We start from the raw sequence: 18,908 nt of genomic DNA, 5'->3' as shown, positions 1-18,908 counted from the left end.
AAACAAAAGCCCAGGACCAGACAGCTTCACAGCTGAATTCTACCAAAAATTTAGAGAAGAGCTAACACCTATCCTACTCAAACTCTTCCAGAATTGCAGAAGAAGGTAAACTTCCAAACTCATTCTATGAGGCCACCATCACCCTAATACCAAAACCTGACAAAGATGCCACACACACCAAAAAAACCCTACAGGCCAATATCACTGATGAACATAGATGCAAAAATCCTTAACAAAATTCTAGCAAACAGAATCCAACAACATATTAAAAAGATCATACACCATGACCAAGTGGGCTTTATCCCAGGGATGCAAGGATTCTTCAATATCTGCAAATCAATTGAAAGATAAAAACCATATGATTATCTCAATAGATGCAGAGAAAGCCTTTGACAATATTCAACATCCGCTTATGATAAAAACCCTCCAGAAAGCAGGAATAGAAGGAACATACCTCAACATAATCAAAGCTGTATATGACAAACCCACAGCAAACATTATCCTCCATGGTGAAAAATGGAAAGCATTTCCCCTAAAGTCAGGAACAAGACAAGGGTGCCCACTCTCACCACTACTATTCAACATAGTTTTGGAAGTTTTGGCCACTGCAATCAGAGCAGAAAAAGAAATCAAAGGAATTCAAACTGGAAAAGAAGAAGTAAAACTCTGTTTGCAGATGACATGATCCTCTACATAGAAAACCCTAAAGACTCCACCAGAAAATTACTAGAGCTAATCAATGTAAAGTAAAGTTTGCAGGATATAAAATTAACACAGAGAAATCCCTTGCATTCCTATACACTAACTGAGAAAACAGAGAAATTAAGAAAACAATTCCATTCACCATTACAACTGATGAAAGAAATCAAAGAGGACACAAATAGATGGAGAAATATACCATGTTCATGGATTGGAAGAATCAATATAGTGAAAATGAATATACTACACAAAGCAATCTATAGATTCAATGCAATCCTTATCAAGCTACCAATTGTATTTTTCACAGAACTAGAACAAATAATATCACAATTTGTATGGAAATGCAAAAAAACTCAGATAGCCAAAGCAATCTTGAGAAAGAAGAATGGAACTGGAGGAATCAACCTGCCCTGACTTCAGGCTATACTACAAAGCCACAGTTATCAAGACAGTATGGTACTGGCACAAAGACAGAAATACAGATCAATGGAACAAAATAGAAAGCCCAGAGATAAATCCACGCACCTATGGACACCTTATGTTCAACAAAGGAGGCAAGAATATACAGTGGAGAAAAGACAATCTCTTTAATAAGTGGTGCTGGGAAAACTGGTCAACCACTTGTAAAAGAATGAAACTAGAACACTTTCTAACACCATACACAAAAATAAACTCAAAATGGATTAAAGATCTAAATGTAAGACCAGAAAGTATAAAACTCCTAGAGGAGAACATAGGCAAAACACTCTCTGACATAAATCACAGCAGAATCCTCTATGGCTCACCTCCCAGAGTACTGGAAATAAAAGCAAAAAGACAAATGGGACCTAATTAAACTTAAAAGCTTTTGCACAACAAAGGAAACTATAAGCAAGGTGAAAAGACAACCTTCAGAATGGGAGAAAATAATAGCAAATGAAGCAACTGACAAACAACTAATCTCAAAAATATACAAGCAACTCCTGCAGCTCAATTCCAGAAAAATAAACGACCCAATCAAAAAATGGGCCAAAAAACTAAACAGACATTTCTCCAAAGAAGACATACAGATGGCTAACAAACACATGGAAAGATGCTCAACATCACTCATTATCAGAGAAATGCAAATCAAAACCATGATGTGGTACCATTTCAGAATGGCTGTGATCCAAAAGTCTACAAGCAATATATGCTGGAGAGGATGTGGAGAAAAGGGAACCCTCTTACACTGTTGGTGGGAATGCAAACTAGTACAGCCACTATGGAGAACAGTGTGTAGATTCCTTAAAAAACTGCAAATAGAACTGCCTTATGACCCAGCAATCCCCCTGCTGGGCATACACACTGAGGAAACCAGAGTTGAAAGAGACACATGTACCCCAATGTTCATTGCAGCACTGTTTATAATAGCCAGGATATGGAAGCAACCTAGATGTCCATCAGCAGATGAATGGATAAGAAACTTGTGGTCCATATACACAGTGGATTATTACTCAGCCATTAAAAAGAATACATATGAATCAGTTCTAATGAGGTGGATGAAACTGGAGCCAATTATACAGAGTGAAGTAAGCCAGAAAGAAAAACACCAATGCAGTATATTAATGTATATCTATGGAATTTAGAAAGATGGTAATGATGACCCTATATGTGAGACAGCAAAAGAGACACAGATGTAAAGAACAGACTTTTGGACTCTGTAGGAGAAGGCAAGGGTGGGATGCTTTGGGAGAATGGCATTGAAACATGTATATTATCATATGTGAAATGAATTGCCAGTCCAGGTTCGATGCATGAGACAGGGTGCTCAGGGCTGGTGCACTGGGATGACCCAGAGGGATCAGATGGGAAGGGAGATGAGAGGGGGGTTCAGGATGGGGAACACATGTACACCTGTGGTGGATTCATGTCAATGTATGGCGGAGCCACTACAATATTGTAAAGTCAGTAGCCTCCAATTAAAATAAATAAATTTATATTTAAAAAAAGAAATATATGTGAAAGACTACCACTAAGTTGTAAATGGTCTCAGATCCTTGGCCAGGCCAGAGTACTGCCTAGCTAAGGACTGTTGTTGTAAGGAGTGATGAGAGTTCATGCGACTCCTCTTCAACATTTCTTAGAAATATATCTTTGATAGCAATTTTTAAGGAGGCAAGCAGCAAGAAGGATGGAAAGTAGTGATGAAGGCACCTTAAGATTCCATGTATTAGCACCTTGACCTTTTGTTTTCTGTGTTTTATAAAACAATTATTGATGGATTCTGTTGTGTGGGGTTCAAGGGGTAAAGAGATAAATAGGACATGCTCCTGCCCTCTGGAAGCTTCCTCATATCAGGAAGGGTACAGAAACAACTGTAGTAGAATAGAGTTCTAGTGTCTTGAAACATGCAATAGTTACTAATTATCTAACAAACATATTTAATGCTTATTAGCTTTAGGGTTGCCAGATATTACATGGGACATGCTTATACTAAAGATAAACTTGCTGATTATCTGAAATTCAAATTTAGCCATGCACCCTGGATTTAAAGTTTTTTTTCCCTAGTTTTACTGAGATATAATTAACATGCAGCTCTGTATAATTTAAGGTACATAGCATAGTGATTTGACTTGCATGTATCATAAAATGATTACCATAAGTTCATTTAATGTTTATTCTGTTTTCTTGTTGCAAAAATCTGGAAACCTGATTATTCTATACCATGCATCATTCTAAGTGACCACTTTATAAAATAAGTGCTCTTAATAATTTGTATTTTACATAAGAAAAAACCATGCAGGGAGAGGTTAGGTAACTTATTTGCAGTCATACAATTAGAGGTGGAACAGGATCTGGACCCAGGCAGTCTGGGTCCAAGCTCTTAACCATTAAACTACACCAGCAAACAAGGTTAAGGTATGGTTCAGAGACAGTGACACTAACCCTGTTTGACCCATTTGCCAGCTCTGTGCCTGGACCGCACAGATGCTGTAGAAAACCAGCCTTGTTTTGAAGCCATGACCACCATTCTCATATCTCACAGTGCTCACACTGTAGGCTGGTTCCACTTTCCCACTTTCCAAATGATCACTAATTCTTCTCCCATCAGTCATTTTCACCTTCCCTCAATTTCTAGTCATAACCTTACCTCACGTTTTCTTTTCTTTTTGTTTCTGTTTTGTTGTTTCTGGTCGCACTGTGTGGCTTTCGGGATCTTAGATCCCCTATCAGGAATTCAACCCAGGCCCTGGCGGTGAAAGCACTGAGTCCTAACCACTGGACTGCCAGGGAATTCCCATCTCACATTTCACTGAGAAAATAAAAACAATCAGATGGAATTTCCTTATCTAGTCTTAGATCTCATGTTCTGTGGGGATCCATACAAGTTTGTCTACTACTGTTAACAATTGGTGATTCATCTGTTACAACTTTCCAAGGACACTGTTCCAAATGGCCTCTTGATCCCGTCTCCTCTCACTTTCTCAAAGGTTTTACTTCTGAAATAAATGAGCTGGTCTCCTGTATCCTCAGTCTCTCTCTGTTTACTCACTTCTTATCATCAGCACATAAACATGCTCCTAATACTTATCAGCTTAAATTTTTTTCTTTAACATCCTTTCTTCTCATCCATTGCTCCTTTATAGGAAAACTTCTCGAAAAAGTTGTATGTAATCGTTGGCTTCATTTCTTCATCTCCTATTTGGTCTTTAACCTATTCCAGTTGGGTTTTTATCTTCACAATTTCACATCATTAAAGATTTCCATACTGTAAAGCCCAATGGCCACTTCTCTGTCCATTTGGCCTCTCAGAAGCATGTGATAGAGTTGACCTTCCATCTTTCTTAAAGCATTTTTTTGGGGGGCCTGGCTTCTATGACACCACTTTCTGCTGGCCAGGCCACTCCTTTTTAGCTTCTCTTGCTGGCTTCTTCTTTGTTGAACTAGCTTTTAACTTTGAAGAACTTGAGGATGTTCAAGTTCTTGGTCAGCCTCCTTCTTAACTAGATGATTTCATGTAGTCCCATGGCTTTAAATATCAATTATATGTCAGCAGATCTCATGTTTATCTCTAGTCTTGACCTCTCCTCTCATATTCAGCCTTGAACATCCAACTTGACATCTCTACTTGGCACCTCAAAATAAACATGTCCAAAATAGAACTTTAAAAATCACACTTGCTGTATGCAAACTTGCTCTGTCTCCATCTCAGTAAATGGAACAACCATCCACCCAGTTTCTAAGCCAAAACTCAGAGCTGTTGATGATTCTTCTTTTTCCTTTACATTTGATATTCTTATTTTGAAGTATATCTTTTGTAAGCAGCACAAAGTTAGGCTTTTTCTTTTTAATCCTGTAGTAAAATCTTTATTTTAATAGAATGCTGTGTCCATTTACATTTAATGTAGTGACTAATATATTTTAGATTAAATCTACTGTCCTATTATTTCCATTTATCACACCAATTCCAGTTATATATTTCCCTTTTCACCTTCTATCAGATGATTAGGTAGTTCCCCCCTACCCCTGCCAATTTTCCTCCTCTATTATACTTTTTCTTTTCTTTTCTTTTTTTTTTTTTTTTACTATTTTTAGTGGTGATTCTAAAGATCATAATATATACTCTTATTTTAATATACATGCTCAGTTGCTTCAGTCCTGTCTGACTCTTTGTGGTCTTATGTACCATAGCCATGAAATCAAAAGACGCTTGCTCCTTGGAAGAAAAGCTATGACAAACCTAGATAGCACATTAATAGAGAAGAGACATTACTTTGCTGACAAAGGTCCGTCTAATCAAAGCTATGGTTTTTCCAGTAGTCATGTATGAATATGAGAGTTGGACTAGAAAGAAAGCTGAGCACCAAAGAACTGATGCTTTTGAACTGTGGTGTTAGAGAAGACTCTTGAGAGTCCCTTAGGCTGCAAGGAGATGAAACTAGTCTATCCTGAAAGAAATCAGTCCTGAATATTCATTGGAAGGACTGATGTTGAAGCTGAAACTCCAATACTTTGGCCACCTGATGCGAAGAACTGACTCATTTGAAAAGACCCTGATGCTGGGAAAGATTGGAGGCAGGAGGAGAAGGGGACGACAGAAGATGAGATGATTGGATGGCATCACCGACTCGATGGACATGAGTTTGAGCAAGCTCTGGGAGTTGGTGATGGACAAGGAAGCCTGATGTGCTACAGTCCATGGGTTGCAGAGTCAGACATGATGGAGTGACTGAACTGAACTGTACCATAGCCCTCCAGGGTTTTTGTTCATGGGACTCTTCAGGCAATAATACCAGTCAGTCAGTTCAGTCGCTCCATTGTGTCTGACTCTGCAACCCCATGAATTGCAGCACGCCAGACCTCCCTGTCCATCACCAAATCCGGAGTTCACTCAGACTCAAGTCCATCGAGTCAGTGATGCCATCCAGCCATCTCATCCTCTGTCGTCCCCTTCTCCTCCTGCTCTTAATCCCTCCCAGCATCAGAGTCTTTTCCAATGAGTCAGGTCTCCTTATGACGTGGCCAAAGTACTGGAGTTTCAGCTTCAGCATCATTTCCTCCAAAGAAATCCCAGGGCTGATCTCCTTCAGAATGGACTGGTTGGATCTCCTTGCAGTCCAAGGGACTCTCAAGAGTCTTCTCCAACACCACAGTTCAAAAGCATCAATTCTTCGACTCTCAGCTTTCTTCGCAGTGCAACTCTCACATCCATACATGACCACTGGAAACACCATAGCCTTGACTAGACGGACTTTTGTTGGCAAAGTAATGTCTCTGCTTTTCAATATGCTGTCTAGGTTGGTCATAACTATTCTTCCAAGGAGTAAGCGTCTTTTAATTTCATGGCTGCAATCACCATCTGCAGTGATTTTGGAGCCCCAAAAGATAAAATCTGACACTGTTTCCACTGTTTCCCCATCTATTTCCCATGAAGTGATGGGACCAGATGCCATGATCTTCGTTTTCTGAGTGTTGAGCTTTAAACCAACATTTTCACTCTCCTCCTTCACTTTCATCAAGAGGCTTTTTAGTTCCTGTTCACTTTCTGCCATAAGGGTGGTGTCATCTGCATATCTGAGGTTATTGATATTTCTCCTGGCAATCTTGATTCCAGCATGTGCTTCTTCCAGCCCAGCGTTTCTCATGATGTACTCTGCATATAAGTTAAATAAGCAGGGTGACAATATACAGCCTTGACGCACTCCTTTTCCTATTTGGAACCAGTCTGTTGTTCCCTGTTCAGTTCTAACTGTTGCTTCCTGACCTGCATACAGATTTCTCAAGAGGCAAGTCAGGTTGTCTGGTATTCCCGTCTCTCTCAGAATTTTCCACAGTTTATTGTGATCCACATAGTCAAAGGCTTTGGCATAGTCAATAAAGCAGAAATAGATGTTTTTCTGGAACTCTCTTGCTTTTTCGATGATCCCGCATATGTTGGCAATTTAATCTCTGGTTCCTCTGCCTTTTCTAAAACCAACTTGAACATCTGGAAGTTCACAGTTCACATATTGCTGAAGCCTGGATTGGAGAATTTTGAGCATTACTTTACTAGCATGTGAGATGAGTGCAATTGTGCAGTAGTTTGAACATTCTTTGGCATTGCCTTTCTTTGGGATTGGAATGAAAACTGACCTTTTCCAGTCCTGTGGCAACTGCTGAGTTTCCCAAATTTTCTGGCTTATTGAGCGTAGCATTTCACAGCATCATCTTTCAGAATTTGAAATAGCTCAACTGGAATTCCATCACCTCCACTAGCTTTGTTCGTAGTGATGCTTTCTAAGGCCCACTTGACTTCACATTCCAGGATGTCTGGCTCTAGGTGAGTGATCACACCATCGTGATTATCCTGGTCATGAAGATGTTTTTTTGTATAGTTGTTCTGTGTATTCTTGCCGCCTCATCTTAGTATCTTCTGCTTCTGTTAAGTCCATACCATTTCTGTCCTTTATTGAGCCCATCTTTGCATGAAATGTTCCCTTGGTATCTCTAATTTTCTTGAAGAGATCTCTAATCTTTCCCGTTCTGTTGTTTGCCTCTATTTCTTTGCATTGATTGCTGAGGAAGGCTTTCTTATAGCTTCTTGCTATTCTTTGGAACTCTGCATTCAGATGCTTATATCTTTCCTTTTCTCCTTTGCTTTTCACTTCTCTTCTTTTCACAGCTATTTTAAAGCCTTCCCAGACAGCCATTTTGCTTTTTTGTGTTTCTTTTCCTTGGGGATGGTCTTGATCCCTGTCTCCTGTACAATGTCACAAACCTCAGTCCATAGTTCATCAGGCACTTTATTTATCAAATCTAATCCCTTAAATCTATTTCTCACTTCCACTGTATAATCATAAGGGATTTGGTTTTGGTCATACCTGAACGGCCTAGCGGTTTTCCCTACTTTCTTCAGTTTCAGTCTGAATTTGGTAATAAGGAGTTCATGATCTGAGCCACAGTCAGCTCCTGGTCTTGTTTTGTTGACTGTATAGAGCTTCTCCATCTCTGGCTGCAAAGAATATAATCAATCTGATTTCGGTGTTGACCATCTGGTGATGTCCATGTGTAGAGTCTTTTCTTGTATTGTTGGAAGAGGGTGTTTGCTATGAGCAGTGCATTTTCTTGGCAAAACTGTATTAGTCTTTGCCCTGCTTCTTTCCACATTCCAAGGCCAAATTTGCCTGTTACTCCAGGTGTTTCTTGACTTCCTACTTTTGCATTCCAGTCCCCTATAATGAAAAGGACATCTTTTTTGGGTGTTAGTTCTAAAAGGTCTTGTAGGTCTTCACAGAACTGTTCAGCTTCAGCTTCTTCAGCATTACTGGTTGGAGCATAGACTTGGATTACTGTGATATTGAATGGTTTGCCTTGGAGACGAACAGAGATCATTCTGTCATTTTTGAGATTGCATCCAAGTACTGCATTTCAGACTCTTTTGTTGACCATGATGGCTACTCCATTTCTTCTGAGGGATTCCTGCCTGCAGTAGTAGATATAATGGTCATCTGAGTTAAATTCACCCATTCCAGTCCATTTTAGTTCACTGATTCCTAGAATGTCAACGTTCACCCTTGCCACCTCTTGTTTGACCACTTCCAATTTGCCTTGATTCATGGACCTGACATTCCTGGTTCCTATTCAATATTGCTCTTTATAGCATCGGACTTTGCTTCTGTCACCAGTCACATCCACAACTGGGTATTGTTTTTGCTTTGGCTCCATCCCTTCATTGTTTCTGGCATTATTTCTCCACTGATCTCCAGTAGCATATTGGGCACCTACTGACCTGGGGAGTTCCTCTTTCAGTATCCTATCATTTTGCTGTCAAGTAAGATGGTAGGTGTTGCAAGAGGGCATCAGAGGGCAGACACACTGAAACCATACTCACAGAAAACTAGTCAATCTAATCACATTAGGACCACAGCCTTGTTTGACTCAATGAAACTAAGCCATGCCCATGAGGCCACCCAAGATGGGCAGGTCGTAGTGGAGAGGTCTGGCAGAATGTGGTCCACTGGAGAAGGGAATGGCAAACCACTTCAGTATTCTTGCCTTTAGAACCCCAATAATACCAGAGTGGGTGCTATTCCCTTCTCCAGGGCATCTTTCCAAACCAGTGTTGAACCTATGTCTCTTACATGTCCTGCCTTGGCAGGCGGGTTCTTTACCACTAGCACCACCTTTGAAACCCATAATTTCACATAAATTTATTCTTTTACTAGCTCTAGAGAAAAAAGATATTTGGGTGTTTAATGCTGTGTATCCTTCCCCACACCTCATTGTCAAATTATTTATATACACACATATATATATGTATATATGAGGGTTTTTTTTTTGCCTTATTGTGCCTATTTTGCCTTAAAATTTTTTTTGTTTCTTCTGTATATTTTCTTCTCAATACTATATTTTTATCATCTTTTGTCTTCCATTCTACCATCTACATCTTTTTATTGTTATTTCTTTGTAACCTTATGCATCTTTTTTTCTCATTGCTTTGAAGTTTTTGTGTTAAAATGTGTAAACTATTTTTTTATTGATGTATAGTTGATTTACAATATTGTGCCTATCTCTGGCTATACAGCAAAATGACTTGGTTATATACATATAGATATTCCTTTAAAAAATTCTTTTGCTATTATGGTTTATCACAGGATATTGAATATAGTTTTCCTTGTGCTATAAAGTAGGACCATGTTTGTTTATCCATCTCTATATAATAGTTTCCATCTGCTAATCCTACACTCTCAGCCCTTCCCTCCCCCATCCCCTTGGCAACCACAAGTCTGTTCTCCATGTCTATGAGTCTGTTTCTGTTTTGTAGACAGGTTCATTTGTGTCATATCTTAGACTCCACATATTAGTGATATAGTATGATACTTGTTTTTCTCTTTTTGAGTTACCTTCACTTAGTATCATAAGCCCTAGTTGCATCCGTGTTGCTGCAGATGGCATTATTTCATTTTCTTTATGGCTGAGTAGCATTCTGTTGCACATATGTACTTCATCTTCTTTATCCATCCATCTGTCAATGGACATTTAGGTTGTTTCCATGTTTTGGCTATTGAATAGTGCTGCTATGAGCATAAGGTTGCATGTATCTTTTTGAATTATGGTTTTGTCTGGATATACGCCCAAGAGTGGGATTGCTGAATCATCTAGCAATTCTATTTTTAGTTTGCATTGTAGTTTTGAATTTTATTTCTCTAATTAGTGATGTTAAGCATCTTTTCATGTGCCTCCTGGCCATCTATATGTCTTCTTTGCAGAAATGTCTATTAAAGTCTTCTCCCATTTTTTGATTGGGTTGTTTGTTTTTCTGTGTGAAGTTGTATGAGCTGTTTGTATATTTTGTAGAGTAAGCCCCTGTCTTGTCACATTGTTTGCAAATATTTTCTCCTATTCCATAGACTGACTTTTTGTTGTTGTTGTTTTTTATATGGTTTCCTTTGCTGTGCAAAAGCTTGTGAGTCTGATTAGGTTCCATTTGTTTTCATTATTATTATTATTTCTTTTTTACTTCTATTGTGTTGGGAGACTGACCTAAGAAAACATTGGTATCATTTATGTCACAGAATGTTTTGCCTATGCGCTCTTCTAGGAGTTTTATGAAATTCATGTTAAAAGGTATAAATTCTTCATATATCTTGCTTGTGGGTCACTAGCATTTCTTGTACTTTAACACATTTTTATTCAGTTTTAGAAAAGTCTCAGACATTTATAAATGACAATACTGTTTCTAGTCCATATTTTTGGTCTTTTGAAATTCCAATTTTATGTATATTAATCCTTATCATTATGTCTCATACAGATCTTATACTCCTTTTTAAAAATTTTTACATCTTTATTTTCTCTCTCCTGCCTTAGTCTATTTTTTTATGATCCTGTTTCAGCTTCATAACTCTAGCTTTGGCTGTGTCTAATTGTTTTAAAATCAGTCTATTAAATTCTAACTTCTGTCATTTTATTTTTCAGTTCTAGAATTTTCATTTTTCCCATTATCTACTTTTTCACAGATCCTAGTGACTTCTAAATTTTTCTGCCTTCAAAAGTCCTTAAATATATTAATCATAGTTATTTTGGAGTCCATTTTGGAAACACCTCTATCAATATTTCTTATAATTTTGCTTCTTGGATCTGTTTTTTTCTCTTGATTTTCAGTCAAGACTTTGTTATTATACTTAGTTGCTTTTTTGCTTTCTCTTTAATTGAATGCTAGTCTATGAAAAACTGTAGCCTCAATTTGAGTCTCTGTATATTGCTATTATCGCCTGGAAATTTATTTTCAGTTCTGGAAAGCAACTAGAAATCCTAAGTCAGTTTCATCCAATCAGTGATTGAGATGACTTGAAATTAGGTTTTACTTTCTGCGAGGGCCAGTCTATTTCTAGTTTATTCATACAAGTGGGATACAGTGCTCTTGGATTGCAACGGAAAGCCCAGTGGAATGTGTGTTTACAATGGCTCCTTCTTCTTGGAGGACCCTGGGAATTCTTTGCCTTTTTCTAAGCCCATGAGACTACAGATTTGCCTGCTCAGCTTCTTAATTTCTTAGCTGCCATTTTCAAGATTAGCAATTGTCTTCAGTTCAGTTCAGTCACTCAGTTGTGTCCGACTCTTTGCGACCCCATGAATTGCAGCACGCTAGGCCTCCCTGTCCATCACCAACTCCCGTGGTTCACTCAGACTCACATCCATCGAGTCAGTGATGCCATCCAGCCATCTCATCCTCTGTCATCCCCTTCTCCTCCTGCCCCCAATCCCTCCCAGCATCAGAGTCTTTGCCAATGAGTCAAGTCTTCGCATGAGGTGGCCAAAGTACTGGAGTTTCAGCTTTAGCATCATTCCTTCCAAAGACATCCCAGGGCTGATCTCCTTCAGAATGGACTGGTTGGATCTCCTTGCAGTCCAAGGGACTCTCAAGAGTCTTCTCCAACACCACAGTTCAAAAGCATCAATTCTTCAGTGCTCAGCCTTTTTCACAGTCCAACTTTCACATCCATACATGACCACAGGAAAAACCATAGCCTTGACTAGATGGACCTTAGTCGATAAAGTAATGTCTCTGCTTTTGAATATGCTATCTAGGTTGGTCATAACTTTTCTTCCAAGGAGTAAGTGTCTTTTAATTTCATGGCTGCAATCACCATCTGCAGTGATTTTGGAGCCCCAAAAGATAAAGTGTGACACTGTTTCCACTGTTTCCCCATCTATTTCCCATGAAGTGATGGGACCAGATGCCATGATCTTCGTTTTCTGAATGTTGAGCTTTAAACCAACATTTTCACTCTCCTCCTTCGCTTTCATCAAGAGGCTTTTTAGTTCCTCTTCACTTTCTGCCATAAGGGTGGTATCATCTGCATATCTGAGGTTGTTGATATTTCTCCCGGCAATCTTGATTCCAGCTTGTGTTTCTTCCAATCCAGCGTTTCTCATGATGTACTCTGCATATAAGTTAAATAAGCAGGGTGACAATATACAGCCTTGACGTACTCCTTTTCCTATTTGGAACCAGTCTGTTGTTCTGTTAGAGAGAGAAAAAAAAATGTCCTGGACTGGAAATCTCTGAAAACCATGATCTACAAAACTCTATTGTTAAATACTTATACTGAGTAATCCTTGAAATAAAATGGAATTCAGTATGTAGATAGAAGTGATATCTCTCTTGTGTTTTAAGTGGGAACGAATCATTGTAAGGTATTTTATTTTTATAATTGTATGGCTGAATATAAATGAATAATAGACATGCTTTATAAAACTTATCTATAATCATAGAAATTATATAAAATATATGTTTTAAGACATCTGTTGTATGTGTTAAAATTTGAAATTATCAAAAACTCCTCATGTGGCCATATGTGTCTTATGTTCAGGTACTATCTTCTATGTTGTTTCGCTCTTTTCTAGGGTGGCTATGATTCTGGTTTTCTGTACCACTGTGAATTCCCCCCAGATGACAAAAGCAGTGATAACACAGTAAGGAAAGATGAACCTTTTGATTTCCGTCTTCTTGAGGATACAGAGGATAATCCCATCACAACTATCACTTTCAGGTGACCAGAATTTCAGAATTCTTTGAAAAAAAAAACTGCATCCCATTGTTGTCTGTTTTTTCCATCATGAGTATTACCATTTCTAAAGATCTGTGCAAATGGAGGAATACTCAATGGTTAGTTAGATCAAATGACTACAGTAGAGTCAAAGCTAATCCTGAAACGACTTCCACCTTCCTGTCAAACATTCTGTCAGAATTTAGTACACAATTGAATTGTATCCATTTTTGCTGCATGGTCAGATAAAAAAAAAGTTCCAGGTTACAATGATTCTGGAGAAATCACAAATTGAATAATTGAGAATTAAGCATATATGCTGATCATTCTTTTAAAGACCAAATATAATAGCTCCAGATTTCAAATTGTCTCTTTCTCTTTCTACCCTTTTGTATTAGTTTACTAGAGCTGCCATAGTTTTTTAGGGCTTCAGCATCTGAATTTTGTGGGGATACAATTTACTCCATAACATCTTTGTTGTTAAAAGTTTAGCCATTTGTTGATTAATTTAAAATTAAACATTTTCAGATTAATATGAAGAACAATGTACTTTCCTTGTGTTTCATAGTATTAACCGAGAAATGATGTTTTGTGGAATGCAAAATGGAGCGATTCGAGTTTATATCCTAAGTAAGAATGATTCTTCGTTGACCAGCATGGAGGACTACTGGCAGTACAATGTGCATGACAATAATTATGGACGTGTTAATGCCATCTCTACTAGCTTTGATGACCGGTTCTTGGTGACTGCTGGAGCAGATAGTAATATCTTTGTTTTCAACATTTTTTCTGAGTTTGAGTTAAAGAAAGTTGTGAAAGCCAAAGTGCCATCTCCCAGAGTATGTAACTAACAACAGTAACAGTAACTTTATTTTAATGTTTTGGTGTTAAAATGTTCACATTCACTTAAAGATGAATTTAGATATAAATACCTTACACTCTAATCTTCCTACCAGTATTATAATTTGGCCTTTCTGGTGTCTCTATGATCAAATACTAAAGATATTGAATTTACCTTATTACTTTAGGCATTTGATTTATTATTTAAAGGTATAGAAGTTCCTCAAGTAAAAAGACTCTTAATTCTTCTCCATCACTCCATCCAAGACTGTTAAGTCTCCATCACTTTGCAAAGTTTTGTTTTCAGGATGCACTTTTTTTCAGATATATTTTGCTTTCTATTTATTCATTCACTTATTGAAGAAGCATATGTGGGATGTATACCATAATTTGTACCTTTGAAAGGGGTTGTAAAAATATTATCGTCTTTACTATTAGAATGTGACATTGTTATCAAAGACACAGTCAAATTATTATATTCTTAAAAAGAATACATTACTGACTTTGTAAGGAAGATTGAGGGTTTGGATCCCCAAATTATATCCCTTTACCCTATCACGAGACCTAAATTTTCTGTTATCAAAGTGGTTCCTTTGGCTAAAATCACTAATAACTGTTAGAATTGCTTGTAAAGAATGAGTTGTATTCGACCAAAGTTAAAACTCCTTTGAACACATCAGCTTCCTATTTAACAGGTAGCCCACTTCAGAAGAACATGCAGAGAAAGTAGGGAAGATTTGAGCAGGTGAATTTTCATTTCTATTAACCGCAGCAAAATTTGGAGAATGAACTGTTGTCTAAAGAGATCCAGCTCAGGAAGAGAAATTTTCCAGAAGACAAAATAGATGAACAAGATGAAAATCTTTATCTTTCTACTTAGTACCAACTCTCCATGGAAACCCATACTGAATAGAAAATATCCATTCCACATTTTTATAATGGTCTCCTTTTATTTATGACTGCAATTAGTGTTTAAGTCGCTGAAGCAGCCTTTAAGAAGGCAAAATCAGAAAGAATTGAATATGCAAAGTAAAAAATTAAACTCTGCACCAGTCTGAGGTTCTTAACATATTTTAGAATCACTGGGGAGCTCTTAAAAGTATAGATGCCTGAGCCCCACCCAAGAGCAATTAGGTCAGAATCTCAGAAAGTGAGTCCCAGGCATTAGTACAGATCTTCTTCAACCTATGATGCAATGAGGTTGTGTCCTGATAAGCCCATCATAAATTGAAACTATCTTAGGTTGAAAATGCATTTAATACATCTAAGCTACTTAATATCACAGCTTAGCCTAGCCTAACTTAAACGTGCTTAGAACACTTACATTGGTGTATGGTTGGGCAAAATCACCTACCATGAAGCCTATTTTATAATAAAGTGTTGACTATATCATATAATTTGTTGAATGCTGTACTGAAGTAAACATAATGGTTTTGTGGGTACAGCCAGTGGTGAGGGTACCGGTTGTTTACCCTTATGGTTGTCTGGCTGCAGCAGCCGCCAGCATTGTGAGGGAGGATCTACTGCATGTTCTTTGCCAGGAAAAGGTCAAAATTCCAAACTAAAAGTATGCTTTCTACCAAATGCATATTGCTTTTGCACCATCATAAAGTCAAATAGTCACTAAGTTGACCATCGTAAGTCAGAGACCATCTGTATTTTTTAAAACTTGCCCCTTCCCCAGCCCCAGCAGTTCTAGAGTGCAGTCAGGATTAAGAACAATTGGCAGGTGTTTTGGAACTCTTTGGAAGCACATCTGTTTAACTTATTTGCTGTTAACAGCTGATGTAATGAGATGGTTGGCTGTTATTAGTATCAAGTCTTGCAAATTGCAACTGATATTGGAGAAGCAAGGGGCTTAGCTCTGAGAAATAAAAAAACAAAGTTCAGTCAAGTTCTGTCCTAAGTGATTAATGGCAACTAAAATATATTCAGTTCAGTTCAGTCTCTCAGTTGTGTTCGACTCTTTGCGACCCCATGAATCACAGCACGGCAGGCCTCCCTGTCCATCACCAACTCCCGGAGTTCACTCAGACTCATGTCCATCGAGTTGGTGATGCCATCCAGCAATCTCATCCTCTGTCATCCCCTTCTCCTCCTGCCCCCAATCCCTCCCAGCATCAGAGTCTTTGCCAATGAGTCAACTCTTCGCATGAGGTGGCCAAAGTATTGGAGTTTCAGCCTTAGCACCAGTCCTTCCAATGAACACCCAGGACTGATCTCCTTTAGAATGGACTGGTTGGATCTCTTGCAGTCCAAGGGACTCTCAAGGGTCTTCTCCAACACCACAGTTCAAGAGCATCAATTCTCCGGCGCTCAGCTTTCTTCACAGTCAACTTTCACATCCATACATGACCACTGGAAAAACCATAGCCTTGACTAGACGGACCTTTAGCCATCCCTTGTCTCTGACATTAGTCATGACCTTATGACTTCACTTTATGAAAGTCATAGATCTTGTCTTACATAAATGTAGATTTATATTTTATATGTCTCAAGACTAGCACTCAAAAAATCAACTTGATCAAAAGAGAATCATTATTTCTTTACAACAAATGACAGCAAAACAAAGACCTATATGGTATGAAAGAGAATAGAAAATAAGTTCAATTTTACTTAGGAACAGGTTAGCTAGAAAACTAGGACTTTTTGTTTCATTCACTGGGTCACAAATCCTCTTCAGCCCCCTAAGACATTTTTCAGGACAGAACCTGTATTAAACAAAGTACTTTTAAGTGATTTACTTCATAGTACTTCTTAATTTAAGAAGAGGAGAGTCATACTTCTGATTTCATATCCTTCTCAAGGAGAAGGATTATTTTATTCTGTGTATTTCCCACTGAATGTTTTCGATAAGGTCAAGTGAAACACTTAAAATTTTTAAAATATATTTATTTGAAGTTTTTCATTGTATGTGCATGAGGTATTTTGAAGGAAATCAAAACATATATGAAAGGAATATGCTTTAAAAAAAAGTATTTGAAAATAAATGACCTTGAGGATTTCTTTTGCCATACTTTTGTTAGTAACACATGAATATCAATAATTTCTATTTAGAAGGGGAATGTGATGATATTAACATTTTGCATACTTGAGACTGGGTTTCTTTTTCTACTTACCCCTTTAACTGAAGTAAAAACAAATATAAGTTTTTTCCCTAGTTAATTTTTTTGTGAAAATACTTTCCAGGCCTCCAATTGTTCGAAGAGAAAACCCCTCGATTTACTACTTACTAAGTCTTTTAAGGGAAATATACAATTTAAAGGGGCTAACCTTTCATTCCTTCTCCTACAGTTTGGAATAGAAACAGAGCCAATTCCAGAAGATATTGAAGATCCTAAAGCCTACAGGTATGGGGATTTTTGATCAATACATACTAGGTCTGGGCTTTTGCAAAATACATCAACATTTTAGCAAAGTTAACCAAGCTGAATGAGTTTCCAAATTATTAAGTACTAGTTTTCCTTTTGCTGTTTCTACATTAAAGGTATGTTATCTTTTAAAATTTCTATTTTCAGTATTGAGAATGCCAGAAGAAAAAGAGAACATGACAAGTTAATGAAAAAAGTAGAAGAAATCAAGGCTGGAAAGAGAGAACAGATCAAAGCTTTAAGGAATCAATTACAGAAACTACTACAGATGAATGAAGAATTACCCAAACATATGCAGTTTAAACGGACAGTAAGCCTCAAATAAATTTGCTTTTAATTTTAACATATGCTGTTTCTGAATAGAGACTGCTATTTGACCAAGTAGGAATACTTAAAGCCATCTTTAAATTTCCCTTGCCTGGCTGGTCAGTGTTTTGGCAGCTAAACTACTGGAGAACTTGTCACACAAGTTGGTTTGGATGTAGATGAGTCTCTTTGTACAAAGTTTACTTCTGGGTTTAGCTACTTCACATGCTTTTGGTAATAAGATAAATATAAATTTGAATCTGGTTACCAATCATTATCATATCTAGCCAACTTATCTGTTGGATAGGCACATACTATGTAATTTGATTCTCTGTGACTTCTTTTGTATAATTCAACAGCTCTATTGGAAAGATAAAAACTGGTTCATCCACAAAGTTACTAAAAAATGACAGTATATTTGTAGGTATGGGGACAGTCACCAAATTAAGCTGATTTTTTATTAAATTTTTCTCTTGTGCCTTATTGACAACCCCTTCTGAACCACCAGGGAAGCCCAAAAAAGCTTCTCGGTGTGACCCAAATGGGACAACCACTTCTACCTGCTAGTAATATTTCCCCCCATTTTTATTATCTTAAATGGAATTACTATCAAGAACCTAATCAAATAAAAGCCCAGAATTTATTTTCTTGACTATACCCGTGGATTACCCAGTCCTATAATTCTAGAAGCACTTAGCCAATTTAATTTAAAAAAAAAATTGGTGAAATCACATTGATAAACTCATATTGGTGAAAAGACTGACTTAATGGTTAAAAGATGTTTGTTATCATACTAATAAAAGGATTGACACTTGCAGAATATGGGTGACTTAATCCAAAATAAAGAACAACTGGGGCAAGTTCTGTGGCTGAGCATTTTACATACATCATTACTAGGAGCACCAACACATCTGGAAAAAATAGTTACTTGCAATTTAGTGTGAATGAGGGCCCTGTTATTTTTCCAGGAGTGAAATAAAGAAACATGAGGTCCCTAAGTATCCTCATGGGGGAAATGGCCCCTTTGGTGAAGAATATTCAAGCTGGACTCGGTTTTATCAGCAAGTCACCAAAGACATTACGGCCTTTCCTAGGTGGGGTCACATGGGAGGGGAGGTTCAGCTGATGAACATGGGCCATGAACTTCTGCCCTGTGCGCAGCGAGTTGTGTAATAGTAGTTGCTTTGGGGTAGAGAGAGTTCTT

General features: G+C 37.7%; 1 protein-coding gene across 7 annotated transcripts in view; it reads left to right on the top strand.

Annotated features, from left to right (window-relative positions):
- The window catches only part of CFAP44 (cilia and flagella associated protein 44), a 124,518-nt gene that overhangs the window by 54,722 nt on the left and 50,888 nt on the right, over window positions 1-18,908 (top strand). For all 7 annotated transcript variants that reach the window (XR_011249206.1, XR_011249199.1, XR_011249208.1 and 4 more), the window contains exons 18-21: window positions 13,045-13,190; window positions 13,756-14,026; window positions 17,322-17,377; window positions 17,546-17,708. Coding sequence is in view for 2 of the 7 variants with exons in the window: in XM_069553377.1 (XP_069409478.1) it covers window positions 13,045-13,190; window positions 13,756-14,026; window positions 17,322-17,377; window positions 17,546-17,708 (636 nt within the window). In the remaining 5 variants the exon portion in view is untranslated. The remainder of the gene's footprint in view (window positions 1-13,044; window positions 13,191-13,755; window positions 14,027-17,321; window positions 17,378-17,545; window positions 17,709-18,908) is intronic.

Source organism: Ovis canadensis, chromosome 1 (genome assembly GCF_042477335.2).
Source record: "Ovis canadensis isolate MfBH-ARS-UI-01 breed Bighorn chromosome 1, ARS-UI_OviCan_v2, whole genome shotgun sequence".
Lineage (NCBI taxonomy): Eukaryota > Metazoa > Chordata > Mammalia > Artiodactyla > Bovidae > Ovis > Ovis canadensis.
Note: the sequence above shows the minus strand (reverse complement) of the source record. Positions and strands in the feature narration are given on the sequence as shown.